The sequence below is a fragment of the Nyctereutes procyonoides genome, unplaced genomic scaffold, assembly GCF_905146905.1.
Source record: "Nyctereutes procyonoides isolate TBG_1078 unplaced genomic scaffold, NYPRO_anot_genome, whole genome shotgun sequence".
In the NCBI taxonomy this organism is placed as follows: Eukaryota; Metazoa; Chordata; class Mammalia; order Carnivora; family Canidae; genus Nyctereutes; species Nyctereutes procyonoides.
Genome location: NW_026575133.1, coordinates 50992606 through 51011073, shown reverse-complemented (window position 1 = coordinate 51011073; position 18468 = coordinate 50992606). Strand labels below are relative to the sequence as shown.

Genomic DNA, 18468 nt, shown 5'->3' with positions numbered 1-18468 from the left:
ACATTTCCAGACAAGCCAAAGATGTGGCTGTGGTCTCTGTACCAGTTGCTTCTTCCTTTGCTGGGCCCACTGGGTCTAATTCTCATCTGAGGGGCTCAGGCCTGAACAATTGACTGTTGGCCAAGGTTACATCACTTGGATGAGAGCTTGGCCTGGAAGCTAGTGGAGACACAGAAAGTGGACAAAGCCAGGAGTGAGTCCTGCTAGGACTACCCTGCAGGAGGCACAGGGAAAGCTAACTAAGCAGAAGGGTCCTCCTTGACCATTTTTCAGGGGCCATCTCTTTGAAAAACTGGTTTGTGTCCTCCCTCCAGCCCAGAACTCCCTCCACCTCCTGCCCAGTGTACTCCTCTTACAGGCCCTACCGAGCCCCTCCCTACCTGTCTGGGCTTGGATCAACCCTCCAGAAATTTGCATGCGGTGGGTCCCATCCCCAAGTATCACTTCCTGCCCTAAAACACAGAGACATCAATTGTTTGCAGTGATTCGATTGCTGACCAAGTCTGCACACCATCCTGGTTCTGGCTTCTGTTCTTCTCCCCTTCTAAAGTGGGACAGAAACTCAGACCAGTTTGGTGACTGATTGTTGGCTCTGGGAAAGTGTGTGTGTAGAGGGGAGGAGGTGGGAAGATGGTTAAAACCTGTTATCCAAGTGGTATTTTAAGAGTGGTTAATGAGGGGATCCCTGGGTGGCTCAGCGGTTTTGTGCCTGCTTTTGGCCCAGGGCGCGATCCAGGAGTCCTGGGATTGAGTCCCGCGTTGGGCTCCAGGCATGGAGCCTGTGTCTCTGCCTCTCTCTCTCTCTCTCTCCCTCTCTCTCTCTTTCTCTATGTCTATCATGAATAAATAAATAAATCTTAAAAAAAAAGTGGTTGATGGGTGAAGCGACACCCTTTCTGGGATTTTTTTCCAGGTTCTTGCTGATTTCATAATTATAATAGTTACCACTCACTGAGCATTGCCACGGGCCAGTCACTGTACTAGGCCCATGATACTTCCTATCCAACTCACTAAGATGGTTAAGGCCCTTCTCGGCAGAAGCCAGATCTGAATTCTGAGACCACTCTCTGATACCAACACCATGTTCTTTCAATTACCGGATGTCCTCTTGTACTCAAACTAAGTCTTCATTTTATTAGGAGCCAGGGGCTGGCTAATTTGAACCTGAGGGGCATCTTGGCCTCACACTGCTCCCAGTGCCATTATAATAGTACTGCCTTCAAGCAGCAGCACTGACTTAGGATTTTCTTTGCCTCTCTTTATGGGCTATGTGCTCTAAAGATAAAACAGACGCTATATATGTTTGACTTTCCCTTTCTGATCCAGTCCAAGAGTCTCCATTAGGTACACTTTTAAGAGTTTAAAATTGTACCTTCAGCCTCCCCAAGAAAGGACCTGGTTAAAATGAGATTCCACCCAGAGCCAGAAGTGGACTGTGGGGAACCCCAGTTGATCACAACAAATTACGCCTGACAAAGGCCTCTTTCTAGAGGATGAAAAAAATTCGGCTATAATTTATATGCTTACCTTCTCACCATTTCCCTGTGTCCTGAACATTCCTGCTCCGTGGCCAGAAATAGACAGGACTGAGGTGGAATCTTTGGCCAGGGGCCAAATGGACCAGCCCTGGCCAAGCCTGGTGTCAAAGTCTGCATTCTTGTCTGAGGTGGTTCAGAAAGGCCCCGTCGTCCCCCACCGCTTCCCTCATTCTCTGAGCACACCCCATTCACTAGAGGCAGCCTTCTTCCACAAAGGAATGTGTTCCATGTGGGGCCAGAGGCAGCACCAGGACCACAGCTGGGGTAGCCTCCCGCCGTGCGCTCTGGGCTGTGAATGAGGACCATTCATCCCTCCTGCTGATCCAGCAGGAATCCCTAGTAGTGAGGGTCTGATGAAGGAGACAGCCCCCCACCCCACCCCTCGACCCCATATCTGAATGCTGACATCTGGCAGAGATGTTAAGCGGAGCATTCTGTCTCAGTGAAAGAATTCTGCTGAGTTCTGTGCCCCACTGTTTAGCGAACATTAAGCAAGTGGCCTTTGCATGGCGGGCCCCTGCGCCTGGGGGGGGGTCCCTTGTTTATGTGACGCTTCCCATTTGGAGCAGGAGGGTCCATTCCTTGGAGCTGCACAGCACAAGATATGGAACAAGGGGCTGGGAGGAATGATTCATTGCCCTGCCTCCGAAGGGCCTAGAAGCGACAGGGCCAGTCACGCAAAACTGGAGCAAGGCCTGCTTTCAGTGGGCCCAGCCCATCCTGTTGGTGGGCAGGCAGAGAGGGGTCACAGTGAAGAGGATCAGCTTGTGTGACAGCAGTGCTTTTTGCTAAATGCACTACAGATAAATAGTGGATATAAATATATGCACTACATATACTGCATAGTGGATTTATATGCATTACATATAAGTAGTGGATGGTGCTTCCAGTACGTTCCCCCCACCCCCACCCTCCACCCTTATCTGGGCATGCCTTCATTACTGACTGGGAGTCAGTTGGTCATATGGGGCATTTTTTGACTGGGTGCCACAAAGCGAGGTGTGAGTGGTAAGAGGCCATGGTTTGTCACATTCTTTAAGGCTGCTCCTGGGAAGTCAACAGCCACTTGACTTTTAAGAAAATATTTTGAAGCAAGCAAGTTCTATAGCACAGACTCCTCTTTTCAGGTAGATGATGGAGGGACTCAAACGGGTTGCTTCCGGGGGAAGAAAAACATTTGAGTAGCTCCAAGGCTACTTGAGACTGGAGATTTCCTTGGAGTAGGCCTTTCATATTCTTTGCTAGGCAGAATGATTCAGATGTCAAAATAGTAGCCTAAGAAAAGGACCCTGGAAATTCCACTTTTACGTTTTCTCCTTTGCCTTTTGGAGCCCTGTTGGGTTAAAATTAAGTAAATGATTTTCAAATATTTATCCTTTATGAGGGCAATGCCACTCTTGGAATCCTTGAAATCAGTGTTTCTAGAATGTACTAGAAAGCTCCTAAAGATGTCCTCAAAGAATGATGTTTATCAGACAATTGAAGAAGTTCTGTTCATGATGAGATGAAAAACTTGAATGAGATCCAGGCTTAGAAATTCTCTCCCTCTGACTGTGCCCTCAGCCCCAGCAAGACCAAGAAGCACTGGATGACTTAGACTCCACTTAAAAGTCTTATTTGCAGACACTGCAGACTCCCTGGAGCCCACCCTCCCCTTGAACTTGACACAGTGTAGCACCTACCTAGCTTATACAGCACGTATGAAGATGCCTGTTGATTTAGGTCATTAGGCTTTTCTCCAATATTATATGTTCTTTGGAGCAAATGTATATTTCTGGTTTTCAGTTGAGTTGTCCCAAGAGCTGGATCCAGGAGGACCTACCTAAGCTCATCCTTGGGGGTCACCAGTTCCCCAAAATCTGAAGATCAAAACTAAATACAACCCATTTCCCTCATGCAGCCTAGTAGCTTGTAGTTGGCACTTAAATTGCCTGGCCCGAATCTACCAGGCTGCACCTGTTTGAACCAAAATACTTTACCTGGTATTTTTGACCACATACCATAGATCAGGAACTTAAGATACATGATCTCTGATTTTTATAACAATCCTGAAAAGTCAGTGTTTCTTGTTTCCCCTTTAAAAAGTTGCTTTTAGGTACACATCGCTTCCATTTTACAGATGAAATACAGAGGCTTGGAAAATCTAAGCATCCCTGAGGTCACAGAGCTGGGAAGTGGAAATGACATTTGAACCCTGTTCTGCACACCGCTAAACTAGTACTCCATGCTGCTTACTGACAACAGAGAGGCAGCGGCGTGTCCAGCCCGTTCTGCATGGGGGAAGAACGTGCAGGCTGAGTAGGCACTGCATGCAGGAGGTGCTCAGGGCCCTTGGTAAGGTTGAGCTGATTCTAGCTGGTGTGTTTCGGGAGTGCCTGGGACCTTCAATCCCAGTGATGGGAAGGAATGCTTTCCCTATCTCCCCCGGATCCCCCCACCCAGGGGGCATAGAGCCTCTTGTTGGCCAAGCTGATACTAGCATCCATTGTGTGAAAATTGCATCCTCCAGTGGATTGAATTGGATGTAAGAATGTCCTCAACTGCTTAGCCAAGAGCCAAGTGAGAAAATATTAGGAGATATAATTTACCAACTTTCCGATAAGCCACGGCCACAGCCAACTTTTCTCTGGCACACACTGGCTCTCATTCATGTTAATCACATACTGCAGTCCATGGGCATCTTGCCTTGAACCCTCTGATGCTGGCCCACTCCCGAGCCAAACTGTGTGAATAATTAAGACCATCTGCTGCAGTAGTTCCTAGACTTGAGTCGGATGAGGTTTTGACAGAATACTCTCTAAGGTGAGCTTCCGCCTTGTGAACTCTGCTCGGCACGCCTGGAGAGGGTTCCTGAAACCATCTTGAGCTTGCTTTTTGGTATGTGTGAGCAAGCTACAGAAATGTTCCACTGACCCAGTTGGATTGTGTTCAGAGTAGAAGATGCTCCTGGAATTTCCATGTTGGGTGGTGGTGTGTCCGCCTGTCAATGAGCTGGGAAGTCTTCAAAGGTGAATGCTGCAAGTAGATCATTATGGTAGCAGATACCATAATTGGTCAGATGTCTCCACCATTTTTTCTTTTATTGGATGTCTTTAGCAGAATAAAATTTCTGACCAGGACCAATAGAGTAGGTGTGAAGAAGGGGAACATGTCTTCCATCAATCCAAATGTCATCAAATGTCCAAAATGGTAAAGGGAGAATTTACCATATTTGTTTATGATTAGGCACCAGAAAAGGTAAGAAACCTAGTGCTCTTCGGTGTGTTTTCTGCAAATTAAAATTGAAGTTTTCCTTTGCTTTTGTTTTTCATCATTTGGAGCCTAGCACATTTCTTAGTGAAGCTCCAGCCCTGTAACCCATAACAGTCTTAAGCAAATTGGTCCCTGGGCAAGGCTGTGTATACCGGAGTGTGCTTGTCTCAACCACAGAGATAAGAATGTTTAACGAATAAACGAATCAGCTCTGGTATCTGGCTGCCTGAATGGAAATCCCAGCTTGAGCACCTTTTAGCTATGTGACCTTAAGAAAAATCACGTAGCCTCTCTGTCCCTTGGGTTTTCCTTGGGGAAGTAGGGATGCTACTAATACTCTCTGAGAGGGCTTCCTGGAGCTGTGCCATCCAATTGTTGGTGGCCACCAAGCATCTGAAATCTGCTTGATTGAACTGAGATGTGCTGTGAATCTAAAGTACCCACCAGCTTTCAAAGACTTAGTATAAGAAAAGAATGTGAAGTATCTCATTAACAATTTTGTATTGATTACATACAGGAATCATACTATTTGGGATATATTAAATAAAATATACCATTAACTTAATTTCACCTATATGATTTTACTTTTTAATGTGCCTACCATAAAAATTTAAATCACATATGTGGCTCATATTATGTTTCTTTTGGGAAGCTCTGGTCTACAGAATTAAGTTGGTTCGTACCCGTAAAGCACTTTCCACACTGTAATTGATACAGAATGAGTGATCAATAAATACAGGGTTTGCTTATTTTTTTAAAAAAAAATCCAGCTTTTTCTTTAACAGAATCCCACCTTCAACACCAGCCCACATAGTGTCCAGGTTTCTGTATAAAAGCAGAGCTCATACTTTTAGAAGAAGGTGGTGGGGAGGAGAGCAAATGAATACATAAAGCGGGCAGAGATTAATAAAATGTTATCTGGGGCAGCCTGGGTGGCTCAGCAGTTTAGCGCTGGAGACCCAGGATCGAACCCACGTCAGGCTCCCTGCATGGAGCCTGCTTCTCTCTCTGCCTGTGTCTCTGTGCCCCCCCCCCTCTCTCTGTGTGTGTGTGTGTCTCATGAATCAATAAATGAAATCTTAAAAAAAAATAAATCCTTAAAAAAATAAATAAAAGTAAAATAAAATGTTGTCTGTCACTGAGTGGGGGCACTAGTGTGGAACTCTTCATCACAGTCTTTGCACAGCCAGAGGAGCAGAGCAGACCTAACGGGAAGCCGATCTACCTCTCTGCACCTCTAATATAATGTTATGCTGAAAGATGGAGGCCTGCTGGGCTGCCCTGGAAGCTTTCCTTCTGCCTTCCTTCCTGAGGCTGGCATCTATTTGGAAATGACCTTTAGAGAGGGAAAGGACCATGCTTGGCCTACCTGGAACACTCAAAGCAAGAGATGATACCAGCCCCTTCTAGCTCCCTGAGCATAGCTAAAGGTGTTGTTGGAGGTGAGCCAGGAAGGCAGAAGTAGCTGGAGCAGGCATCTTAGAGCAGGTGTGTGTTGAGTCATGCTCCCTGTGGGTCTGCTCTGTTCTCCCCTCTGAGTGTCACTGCCTCAGGTCTTTTGCAGACCCTTAGGGTGTCAAGTCCAGCATGCGGTCAGGGGCTCATCCTTTGAGGCCTAACAGGTGTGTACAGTGAGTTGGCACATTTCCCAGGAAATCAGCTGTGATGAGTTGGGATTTTACCTTACTCTGCCTCCCCTGATCCCACCTTTCAGCCCACCCAGCACGGATTATCTGGTGGGGTGAGATTTTATGATCCCAGGGGATCTTCATCTCCCATAAATCACCGCAGCATCTGCCTACCATCTTCACTACACAGTGAATTTCAGCAGTAAGCAGGTACCTATGGTGGCTGATCTGAAGGGCATGGGGAAGGTCCACCGACTCATGAAAAACCTCGTTGGCTTGCTTCCAACATTGTACAAGACGTGAAATTCAACTATTGGAATTCATATCTAGGAGTTCCTGTTACAATGTAAAAGTACCCTGTCCTTAGAAGAGTAATTATTCTTTAATGTATTAAATTCCTAAATACAATAATTTCTTATGGAATGAATTTATCTTCTTGCTTTCCAGTGCAATTAGATCAGAAGAAAAAGGAATTTTTTTTATTCCTAATTTTTAGGAATAAGAAAGATAAACTTTTTTATTTAGTTCCTGAAAATAGGAATTTTATTTATTCACTCAATAAATATTTGCTGAGTTTCTACTGAGCACCCACAGTCAGGGGTTCTGTGTTGGCAGGACTGAAAGAAAACTAATGTGAATGAGTCTATGCTGTGTGCTAGGAATTTTTACATTATTTAATCTACACACACACACACACACACACACACACACACACGGGAGGTTATTCCCATAATCCAAAGAGGAAATTCAGGCTCTGAAAGTAAATTGTCCCCAAATCAATAGAGCTTGGCGGTGGTGAAGGCAGATTTCAGACATTTGTGTTCTGATTCCAAGATGCCCAACAGACTTCTCCAGGGAACCAGTGGTGCCAACAGAAACCAGAGGAAGGGTTGCCGAGAGGCACGAGGACCCTTTGAAAGAAAAGGGAGCCAAAGGTCCCTCCCATCCACTTTACTTGAATAGCGCTTTGACCTATGATCATAGAAGACAGCTTGATTTTAAAACAAGCCATGAGAGGCATATCAAGTATCAGCCGGTCAGCTGATGAGATCAGCAGATGAGGATGGAGCCATGGAACAGGGTAGGTGTGCACACAGAGAGCTAGTGAAGCATGTGTTTGGGGTGGGCTCAGCACCAGAGCATCAGCAGGCAAGAGTGAGAGATCCAGGGGGTCAGCACAATCAGGACCAAGATTCGGAGAAAGAGGGGATCAGCCCCTAGAAAGACTGACCAGAGCAAGGCAGGGGACACAATGGTTCGTCCAGTGCCTAGGATGGCAAATGCCCAGCAGGTATGCTTTGCAGCAGTTATCACAAACCCATGCCAGCCCTGTTGCCTCTTAGGTCTTGATACCACTCAGCACCCTAGATAGCCACTACTAGCTGGGTGAATGTGACATGCAGGTCACATGGATAGCTGCTTGCCTTCCCTGTGCTAGCACACCCTCTTCATGGCACAGATGAGGGACTGGAGGCTGGGGGTGGCAGGGACTCAGACTACAAGACACTAAGAGCCTGAGCTCTTGTCATGGTCCCTGGCTGCATTTTGGCATCCAGCAGGATGCTTCCAGGTCCTCTGCAAGCTGGCCTTAGCCCAAACTTAGAGCCTAGCTGAGAAACAAAATGGTGACAGACAGGGACAGACAAAGGCATCCTAGTATAGGAGATAGAACTGGAAGGCAAGATACCCAAGGTCAAGAAGAGGCTCTGCCAATTACTAACCATTGACCATGGGCCAATCCAGTAAACCGTTGGTCCTCATTTCTTTTATCTATAAAGTGAAATGAGATGAACTTGCTGACTTGATGGACTTGTTCTGAATTCCCATCCATCCTTCTTTTCCAGCACCTTCTAAACTATGCTCTAAACACCACCTTGCTCTATTCCTGCACGGATTGCTGATTTTCACACCTGTTGCTTTAATCACCTAGTTTGCTCTAGTGCTGACTACTCCCCGTTTTCTTTTCCTAATCTTCCCATAGCCTCTCCTGACCTTTCTACTGAAGTAGGAGGAGTCCTGGATTTGGGAAGCAGGAGCTACAAATTGTTCCCTGCTCTTGCTCCCTTAGTCAAGTGATCCCAGACATGGCCTTACCCTTTCTCTCTCTCTCTCTCTCTCTCTCTCTCTCTCTTTTTAAGATTGTATTTATTCATTCATGAGAGACACAGAGAGAGAGAGAGGTAGAGACACAGGCAGAGGGAGAAGCAGGCTCCATGCAGGAGCCCGACATGGGACTCGATCCCTGGTCTCCAGAATCATGCCCTGGGCTGAAGGCGGGCTAGGGCTAAACCGCTGAGCCACCCAGGGATCCCCCCCCCCCCCGCCTCTTTAAAAATAAATTCATTCATTCATTCATTCATTCATTCATTATTTGGGTCTTCCCCTTTCAAATGGTTCTGCATGTTCCTTTCTGGCAAAAACCTTCTCTCATTTTCTTCTAACTCCCCTCTTACACCCATTACTCTTAATAACGCCCCCATAGTCTGGGCCTACCTATTCAAAACTTGAATAATTCTCTTCTTATAATTCCCCCATTCCAGAGAGATAGGACCAGCCCAAGAGACAATGGGAGAAAAATGAGGACAAAATTTATATTCTAGATGGGGAGGTAGGACCAGCCCCATGAGGATGTGAGCGCCTGGCATTTCTTATATCTCTCCCACAGCAGCAGCTGGCACCATGCTGGGCACATAATAGGTGCTCAGTTAAATACTCATTAAGTGTAAGGATATTACTTTTCATTTACATAGCACAATTTATAAAGATTCTCTGAACTGAAAGAAGCTGAATAAGGAGATGGAGCACAGAAGTTAGGAGGTAACACAGGCTGTCCCTCCATTCTTGCAGGAAAAGAAGGGAGGGCCTATTTTTTTGCACCCTGACTCTTTTTTTTTTTTTTTTTGTCGCCTCTTCTGAGAGGAATAGTCCACAGAGGGAGCTATACCCAGGCCCTAACAAAATTCAGTCCCAAGCCCTGCAGTTGTTCAATTAAAAAAAAAAAAAAAAGGCCTTTTTCACCTGCTCTAATGATCCTTTCTGGAAGAAGCATGTGTGCAATAGGAGACCTTATTTAAGGTAATGGCAGAAAGGGGCACCTGGTTGGCTCAGGGGCTGAGCATCTGCCTTTGGCTCAGGGTATGATCCCTGGGTTCCGGAATCGAGTCCCCCATCAGGGTCCCCACAGGGAGCCTGCTTCTCCCTCTGCCTATGTCTCTGCCTCTCTTTCTGTGTCTCTCATGAATAAATAAATAAAATCTTTAAAAAAAAAAAAAAGGTAATGGCAGACAGCAGGGGAGGTCCTTCTTGTTTGAGGTTTGACTGCTATCTCACCCCTCTCCTCTGAGTTCTCACAACTGGGAATTCCTAGGAGGCACCTAAAGCAGATGAAAGTAACCTCTTTGTATGACAGAGCTGAGATTGGGGAAGGCTGCTTGGGCCACCATGGGGCTCCTACCTCCCCAGGGAAAGGGGAGGATAAAGGTAATGGAGTTTTTCCTCTGCTTTTGCCCCCGCTGTCGTTGGCTGAATGCGTTTGATCACAGGTCAGAGCAATGTATGTATTTCACAGAGAGAAACACTGAAGAAGGGGAAATGGTTTTCTAGGGGTAACAGAGCTGCGCCAACCCAACTGTGCTCTCAGAACTTGCGCCTGCTGCTCTGCTCCAGGCCCTTGGTGAGGTCTGTCGTCTATAAGGAAAACTGTGACTGTCACCCGGGAGGCCTGCGGAGCGCCTGGTCTCCTCTGCCCTCCCCCTCCCCTCTTCCAGGAATGGGGATGTCGCCCTCTGAGCCAGCTGCACCCTGTCATTATCCAGACCTTCTAAAATAAGGGCCTGACATGTGTCGGGCTCCGTGCTAAGCCTGGGGACCCGGCGCCCTGGGCTCCCCGGCTGGAGCCGCGCCCGCGGGCCTCTCGGGGAGCCAGGGCGGCCGAGGACGAGGACGGGTCGGCGGGGCCGCGCCAGGTGCCGCGGGGAGTCCAGGGCGCAGCGTCAGGCCGCGGCCCCCTCCCTTCCCCCCCCCCCGCCCCGAACCCGCGCCCCCGCCTGCCCCGGAGGACCTGGGCGGCCCGGGCCCCGGGGGGGGGGGTAGGAGGAGGGCTGGGGGGCTGGGGGGCGGCCCGCCCGAGTGACCCGCCCGCCCCCGGGGCACGATTGCGGGGCGCCGCACGCCGGGGCCGCCCTCCGCGGCTGGGCCCTGCACCCCCGCCGGCCCCTCTGCCCCGCTCCGGCTCCGTTCCTCGCGGGCGTCGGGGGTCGCGGGGCGCCGCAGGCTCCCGGGGGTGGCCAGAAGCAGGGGGACTACCTGGACGGGTTCCCCGCCGGCCGCCTTGCTCGGGCAGCGGGGGTCGCCGCAGGCCCACGAGGGACTGAGCCCCAACTCCAGGGCAGGGCGCCCGGGAGGAGCAGGCGAGGCCTCGCCCTTGAAGGGGGGCAGCGTGGGGAGGGACCACGGGGCTCTGCACCCGCCCAAGCTCGGCTTGGATGATGGTTTTCACCTGGCGGTTTATCCCTCCAGAGGGTTGATTGGATGCCAAAGAGAAAAATAGATTTTACAAAGCTATCAGGGAAAAGGCATGGAGAGAGAATTTCCCAAGAAGAAAGAAAGAATAAGAGGAAGGGAAGGGAGAGGGAAGGGAGAGGGAAGGGAGAGGGAAAAGAGAGGGAAGGGAGAGGGAGGAGGAGAGGGAAGGGAGAGGGAGGAGGAGAGGGAAGGGAGAGGGAAGGGAAGGGAGAGGGAAGAGAAAGAAAGAAGAAATGCAGGTGGCTGATGAGAATGGGTGGGTGTGGAGGATGCCCAACTTCACCAGTAGCAGGAAAAATGCTAGTTAAGCTTTTCTGCTGATCAGATGGAGAAAGGATTGAAGACATGGTCCTAGCTAGAATTCCGAATTAGCAAGGGAACCTACAGGCTCCTGGCTGATGTGTAAGCTGACAGTCTTTCTGGAGGGCAGTTAATACAGTTTTGCAAAATGTTGACTTTTGGCCAGGCTCTTTGACCCAGCGATTTTTACTTTTTGGAATTTATCCCAAGACTGTGCAAAGTTTTAGCTACAAGATTATTCGTTTCAACAATGTTTATAGCAGTAAAAAAAAAAAAAAAAAAGAAATCATGATAAGATCATCCAATTTTATGGTATATTGATAAATAACAATCTCATAAGAGAATAGTCAAGGTGGCATAATATTGGCAGTATACTGATGAAGGTGAAAAGCAGTTTACAAAGCAAATGTGTAGAAAATTATTCCAGCTTTTTAATGGATATATGTATGTACCAAAAGAACAAAAGGCTGGAGGGGTGCATAGCACAGTGTTGGTAATGGTTACCTCTGACAGTGATATTGTGAATTATTTTCTTCCTTTTACTTGTTTGCATTATCCAGATTTTTATTACTAGTTTGCAGAAGAAAGAAGATAAAAAGTTATTTTTGAAATAAGAGGGAAGCATCTGGGTCTAATATTTTACAATCCCCCAGAGTAGAAAGCAGAAGGCCCCACAAAAGAAGCAAAAAATTCAGGAGCACTTTTCTAGGAAAGCTTTAGGAGTTGAACACTGGCCATTCCCACAGATTGGAGAATCCAAGAAGACGGGTGGAACAGTTTGTAGACATCCACATCCAGAGAGTCAGATTTCTTTTTAAAAATTCCAGTTTTTGGGATCCCTGGGTGGTGCAGCGGTTTGGCGCCTGCCTTTGGCCCAGGGCGCGATCCTGGAGGCCCCGGGATCGAATCCCACGTCGGGCTCCCAGTGCATGGAGCCTGCTTCTTCCTCTGCCTGTGTCTCTGCCTCTCTCTCTCTCTCTCTCTCTCTCTCTCTCTCTCTCTCTGTGTGACTATCATAAATAAATAAAAATTAAAAAAAAATAAAAATTCCAGTATTTTTTTTTCTGAGACATGAAGAGATGATAGAGAGGCATCTGTAGCTCATGTGTCAGGGGGAGCTGGGTGGGGGGGGCGCCTAGGGAGGACAGGCAAATCCTGGACTGGGGTGAGCTACTAGGGGCAGTAAAGCCTGATGGCAGAGGACAAAGCCCGGGTCAGCCTGCCGCCCAGATTCAGGGCCTGGCTTGCATCTTTTGCATCTGTGCAACCTTGGGCAACTTGCCCAACCTCTCTGTGCTTCCTTTTCCTCCTGTGGGTCATAGTGGTGTTTATCTCATCGAGTGAGTTAGCAGTGGAATGTTGAGAATAGTGTGTTTTAAAATGCACCCAGAAATGGGTACATTTTACATAAAATGTTTGTCTGAATCGGGTATGGTAAGACACACAGACATGGATGTTAACCAACTAGAATTTAAATAAAAATTGGAAGAAAAAAAATAAAGTCACTTAGTATAAAAAGTTATATACTAACTTTTAGTTAGTAAAAAGGGGGGGGGACACGCAAACGTGGAAATGACCATTTTGAAGAAGTTTATACTCCCCAAATCCTAGAAGCAGGAGGCAAGGCACATGATGGGGGGTCACATGGGGAAGCATCCAGGGCTGGTCACACCACTGGCAAGAGCCTTTATCGTGACTATCCCCTGCGAATCCAGTTCTGGATTGGTTGGTCAAATCTTTTTGGCTTACCCTGGGCCGGAGGGGCTCTCTAGTTGTCTGGTACCTGGCCCTGGAGTGACGAGGGCAGAGGGATAGTGGCCCAGAGTATGAGATTTCCTAAGGAGGTAGTTGAGAGGACATGGCTCTGGACTGGTTGGTTTGCATATGAAGAGTACACTTGTAAGTGTGTTCTTTATCATCTTGAGGAATTAACTAGCCCTGGGAAGGTTAATTGTGTAAAGCACAAACAAAATGCTATTTTAAAGGAAATCAGAGAAGACATTCTGATTAGAGGAAGAATTTCCTCTGCCCTTCCAGGCCCTTTCGAGCTGGGCTAAAAGCCTTATTGACACAAGACAGATTAACAGAAGAAAAATGTCATTTCATATGTACAGGGAATCTACACAGACATGGAAATTCCAAAGACCGGCAGGCAGAATGAGGTACAAAGAAAGGGGGTAGAGGTCTGGGACTTCAAAGGAAGGAATACAATTCACAGGAAGATGATAAAGACCAAATGTTTGGTAAACAGGCGGGGGGTGGGGGGGGGAGGCAGTGGGGGGGGAGGGACGCAGAAACAATGGGACACACAGGACTTGGATCAGACGGGCCTGGCATGGTTCCTCCCTGTCCGCCACACCTAGTTCAGATCTTTTTATTTTTTTAAATAATAAATTTATTTTTTATTGGTGTTCAATTTGCCAACATACAGAATAACACCCAGTGCTCAGATCCTAACGTAGTGATCTGTGGTGACAGCTCTGTTCCCAGAGCAGGTCCTCTATCTACAGTCTTTTTAGGTGGTTGAGGGGGAGGTGAAGAGGCTTTTCCTGAATCTGCTGGGTTTTGATTGCTTTTAACTCAAACTAATCCTCATGCCAAAGCAGCCGGTCTTGGAGTGGCTGTCTCTGGCCCCTAGAGAAGCACATGTGGGGAGGTTTCCTTGAAGAATGGGAGGGCCTGGGACATGTGCCATTTGGAGGAGACGGGAGAGGAAAGGGATAGGGACACCCTGCCCCAGGTGTAGCTTCACCCAGGTAGAGACTGATGTGATTGGACAGGTGACACATGAAGGTCCAGAGTAAGAGCAGAGAAGGGGGGAGCTGGGAATGGAGCCAAGAAGCTAGCTGCATGCCCAACTGTAGAGGTGTCTCTGCCCCAGAATTTGGGCATTTCTTCTACATGCTGGTGGACTGCTGATGCCTTGGTACTTGGGATTTCTAGTTCTGGCTGTGCCTGCACTAATGGGCAACTCCGGTGAAGTCCTTAATCCTCTCTGGTTCTCTGGGAGACCTGGGTGGCTCGGTGGTTAACAGTCTGCCTTTGGCTCAAGGCATGATCCCAGGGTCCTGGAATCGAGTCCTGTATTGGGCTTCCCACAGGGAACTTGCTTCTCCCTCTGCCTATGTCTCTGCCTCTCTCTGTGTTTCTCACGAATCAATAAAATCTTAAAAAAAAAAAAATCCTCTCTAGTTCTGGAGTTTCTCCCTTGTAGAAGAATCAGAACCCTTGCCTCCCTGACCACGCCTCAGGGAGCCTGTGGATGCAAAGGTGCTCTGATGGGGATGGAGCAGGGCCAAGGCAGGGCAGGTGAGGATGCTTCCCTTCAGAGAGCCACACTGCTCATTGTGCAGGCTGTGGTCTGAAGGGGGCTATTGCAGGAGCCCCCATGACTTTCTGAGCTTGTTTGCGAGTCACAGGATGACAATGGGGGGGCCTTCCACAGTCCTTGGTCCTGATCATCCTCCAAGCACTGGCATCTTTGCCCCCACACCCATTACAAGGGACTGGGCACTGCTGGACCATTGGGACGGACATGGGCCTGCCTCTCTCCGTGGTAGATCATTCCTCCTGGACAGCTCTGGCCTGTTATCTAGTCCTTCTTGATGGTGAAGTGCCGTGAACTGATTAAGATTAGCCTGATCCTTTGTACCTGGTTAAAATAGAAAGTATTATAGTTTTAGCTTCCATCTACCAGTAGGTCCTAGGGCCCCACATCCCAAGCCTACTTCCTCTCCTGTGAAACAGCTGTAGTCCTTTTAAGCTAGTATTCCCTCTCTTTGGATTATGGAACAACCAGGACACATGACCTAGGTATTTATCTCTTGCTATAATCCTCACTGTGGGATTATTAGAGGTAGTCTCCATCTGGGTATGGTGACCACAGTCTTGAGAATTTAAATTTTTTATTTAGCGAATGCTCTTGTAGTGCTTGCTATGTGCTGTTCATTCAATCTTCTGACACTTCTGTGAGCTAGATAGTATTATCCCTATTTTATAGGCAGGAGACACAGAGAAGCAAAGAGAAGTATTTGCCTGAGGTTGCACAGCTAGTAAGTATCAGAATGAGGATTCAGACCCAAACTGTCTGGCTCTGAAGTCTGTGCTCTGCTGTCCAGTCCTCCCTTGTCTGATGACTGGCCACTCAGCCCCTCTCCTGCTTGCCACAAAGAGCCTTATTTTTTTTAAAGATTCTATTTATTTATTTTATTGATTGATTAGAGGGGGAGAGAGAGAGCTTGAGCAAGATAGACAGCACAAGGCGGGAGCACAGAGTGAGAGAGAAGCAGACTCCCCACTGAGCAGGGAACCCAATGGGGGTGTCAATCCCATGGTCCTAGGATCATGACCTGAGCCAAAGGCAGATGCCTAACAGACTGAGCCACCCAGGTGCCCTGCCACAAAGAGCTTTATGCTTTCCCTCTATGCTAAGAGTGGACTGGTGCTTAGCCCCATGCACCCCTCAGGGACAGAAGCTATGAAAAGGGATGGAGCTGTCACCAGCACATCACTGGCATCAGGACCACTGTCTGAGGCTGCTGTTTGCAGAGACCACAGCTCAGCTAAGGACAGACCCTGCATGAGAGCTTTTAAAGGAGACTTTGCTACTGACCTCCTCATTCAGCAGCCTCGTCTGTGTTGTGGTCCAGAGTGTAAGGTGTAATGAGATTGGGGGTGTGGGTGAGAAGCATGCTGCTGTGTCTGAAGCCCTGGAGCCAGGAAGCAGAGCCATAGGAGGGTTCACAGGTGTGTGCAAAGAGAACAACAGCCCATGTTATTCTGGTGCTTCTCCCAGTGTTATTCTCTGCACCTGGAAGAGGCCCTTTCTGTCCACGCCAGCTAGCATCCCAAAAGAAGGAGGGTCCCTCACACAGGGACACCCAGAGAGGGCACACAGGACCCCTTCGGTGTGGTACCCTTAAGCTCCCCACTCCACCAGCAGCTCAGTCCCTGACACCAAATCACCTTCTCGTTCAAGAAACATGTCCACAAACCTGTAATGTTTATTCTGGAGGAGCCAAAGAATGAGCTACAAGTCTCGCCCTTGAGAAGTTTTGTAACCTACCTGGGGATATGGAAGTGTCTGGAAAGGTTGAGGAGAATGTCTAGATAATGAGCCCACCTTGGAAGGAGAGGACCCTGGAGGCCACTTCAGTAGGGATATTGCATGAAGGAGGGAGGACCTGGTCTGGGCCCTGGGCAACCAGCTGTGCAGAGGTGGGGAGGAAGGGGAAGAATGTGCTGGATGCTTGCCCTTTCCACATCTGCCCTCTCTCCCCACCACCCCCTGGGCCCCAAGAGTCCCACCCATACAGACTGCACCAATGTGCTTGGCGTCGTCGGGCTGCGGGGTGGGCTTGCCCAATAGGAGACACTGGAGAGAGCAGGAGACCAGAAGAGAGCGAGGTCGGGTATTCATTCCTGCTCCTGTTGCTGCGGTTTGGCTTTAAGACCCTTCACTGAAGCCACAGCTCCAAATAGGAAACCCTCTCAGCTTGGCCATTGTCTCCGGTTCTGGCAACTACTCCATCCCTGGTCCCTCAGGCTGGAGTGGGAACAGCTTTCCTCTGCTGCCAGTTCCCCTGAACCCTGCTCACATCTCTGTAGATGGTCTTTTTAAGAACACAAGTGAAGTGTGGATGTGCTCTTGGCCCTGCTAGGAGCCCCATTGGGGGGAAAAAAAACCTAAAAAACCATATCAGAGACCAGGGAAGGCCGGTGGGCAGAGGCAGGAATTCACAGACCCGTGGACCTGGGGGTCAGGTGGGAGGAGAGGGGAGGAGAGAGGAGGAGGGGGTCCAGAAGGTGAAGAGCTTTAACTACTAAGCAAGAGTGTGAACTCCCCGGATGTTGTGTCGCCCCCTGTAACCTGCCTGCCTCCCTGTCTTCCAGGACGGTCCCGCCTGTCGCTGGATCAGGCCCTCAGGCCCAAGGGTGAGGACGAAGACGGGGATGGCGAGGCGTGGAGGCCCGCGCCTGGGAGGCTGCCTGGCCTTGCTCTCGCTGCTCCCATCCCTGAGCCTGGCGCAGTACGAGGCCTGGCCCTACTACCCTGAATACTTCCAGCAGCCGGCCCCCGAGTACCACCGGCCTCAGGTGCCCTCAGATGTCGCCAAGATCCAGCTGCGCCTGGCAGGCCAGAAGAGGAAGCACAGTGAGGGGCGGGTGGAGGTGTACTACGACGGCCAGTGGGGCACCGTGTGCGACGATGACTTCTCCATCCATGCGGCCCACGTCGTCTGCCGGGAGCTGGGATACGTGGAGGCCAAGGCCTGGACTGCCAGCTCCTCCTATGGCAAAGGGGAAGGTAGGTGTTCTGTGCCTGGGAGCTGAGTGCTGGTGTCCCTGGAAACCCCAGGAACAGGCCCATGTGCAGTCAACCTGCCAAAGGAGGCTGTGGTTGCTGTTAAGTGTGAATTCCCCGTAATACTTCACCCGGACAGCCTCCTGCATCTGCAGGAAGGTGGGAACAGACAGGTGCCAGGAAGGGGTACGGTGACTGTCCTGCTCTGCCTGGGACTTTCCTAGTTTTAGCTCAGGAAGTGTGGCATCCTGGAAAATGCCTCCTCCTGGCCAAAGCAGAGCCATTGGTGACCCTCACTAAGGGCAAGGGTCAGTCAGTGCCCATGGCTTCATGTGCCCCGCCTGGGGGCCACGTGAGCCAGGGGATGTGGCTCTTCTTACAGTCGCCTCCTCGAAGGGGTGCCGGTTGCTCTTTCCCACAAAGACTCTCTCCACTGGGCTGCTCATGTAGCGTTCACAGTGTTCACACTAATATGCTGTTCTGGGCTCATCTATGATAGGAACAGAGTTGCTTTGGGATTTTCACTTTGGTTGGCCTACTCTTTCTTCCCTTGTCAAGTTCAAATCAATATATTTTTGGGAAAAAAGTGTTTTGGTAAAAGCTTTGAGGGAGCAGCAGGTGTTGGAGCTGAGAACCCCGAGCTCAGTCCTTGTGGGGGATGGTGGGGCGCAGTACTAACCTGTGATATTCTGGGCTAAGGGTCTTAGAGTCTGGGACACTAACGTTTGGGAGCCTCTCTAGTGATTGTATATGTAGCCAGGTTTAGGGGTCATTGAAATAGATCATTATTATGGTCCCTTCCAACCCTTGCTTTCTGTTATTCTAGAAATTATAGGAAAAAGGGTACCCATCTCATATGTATCATACCTCTATGCAGTTGAATATGTTCTATTGGAATAACCAGACCAAGAGACCACACTGA

The 18468-nt window shown here is 49.0% G+C and overlaps 1 protein-coding gene across 1 annotated transcript in view; it reads left to right on the top strand.

Moving 5' to 3' along the window:
• LOXL2 (lysyl oxidase like 2) overlaps positions 1-18468 on the top strand; it is a 90449-nt gene that overhangs the window by 12564 nt on the left and 59417 nt on the right. The window contains exon 2 of the mRNA XM_055300553.1: positions 17135-17549. Within this exon, the coding sequence (XP_055156528.1) occupies positions 17195-17549 (355 nt within the window). The 5' untranslated portion in view covers positions 17135-17194. The remainder of the gene's footprint in view (positions 1-17134; positions 17550-18468) is intronic.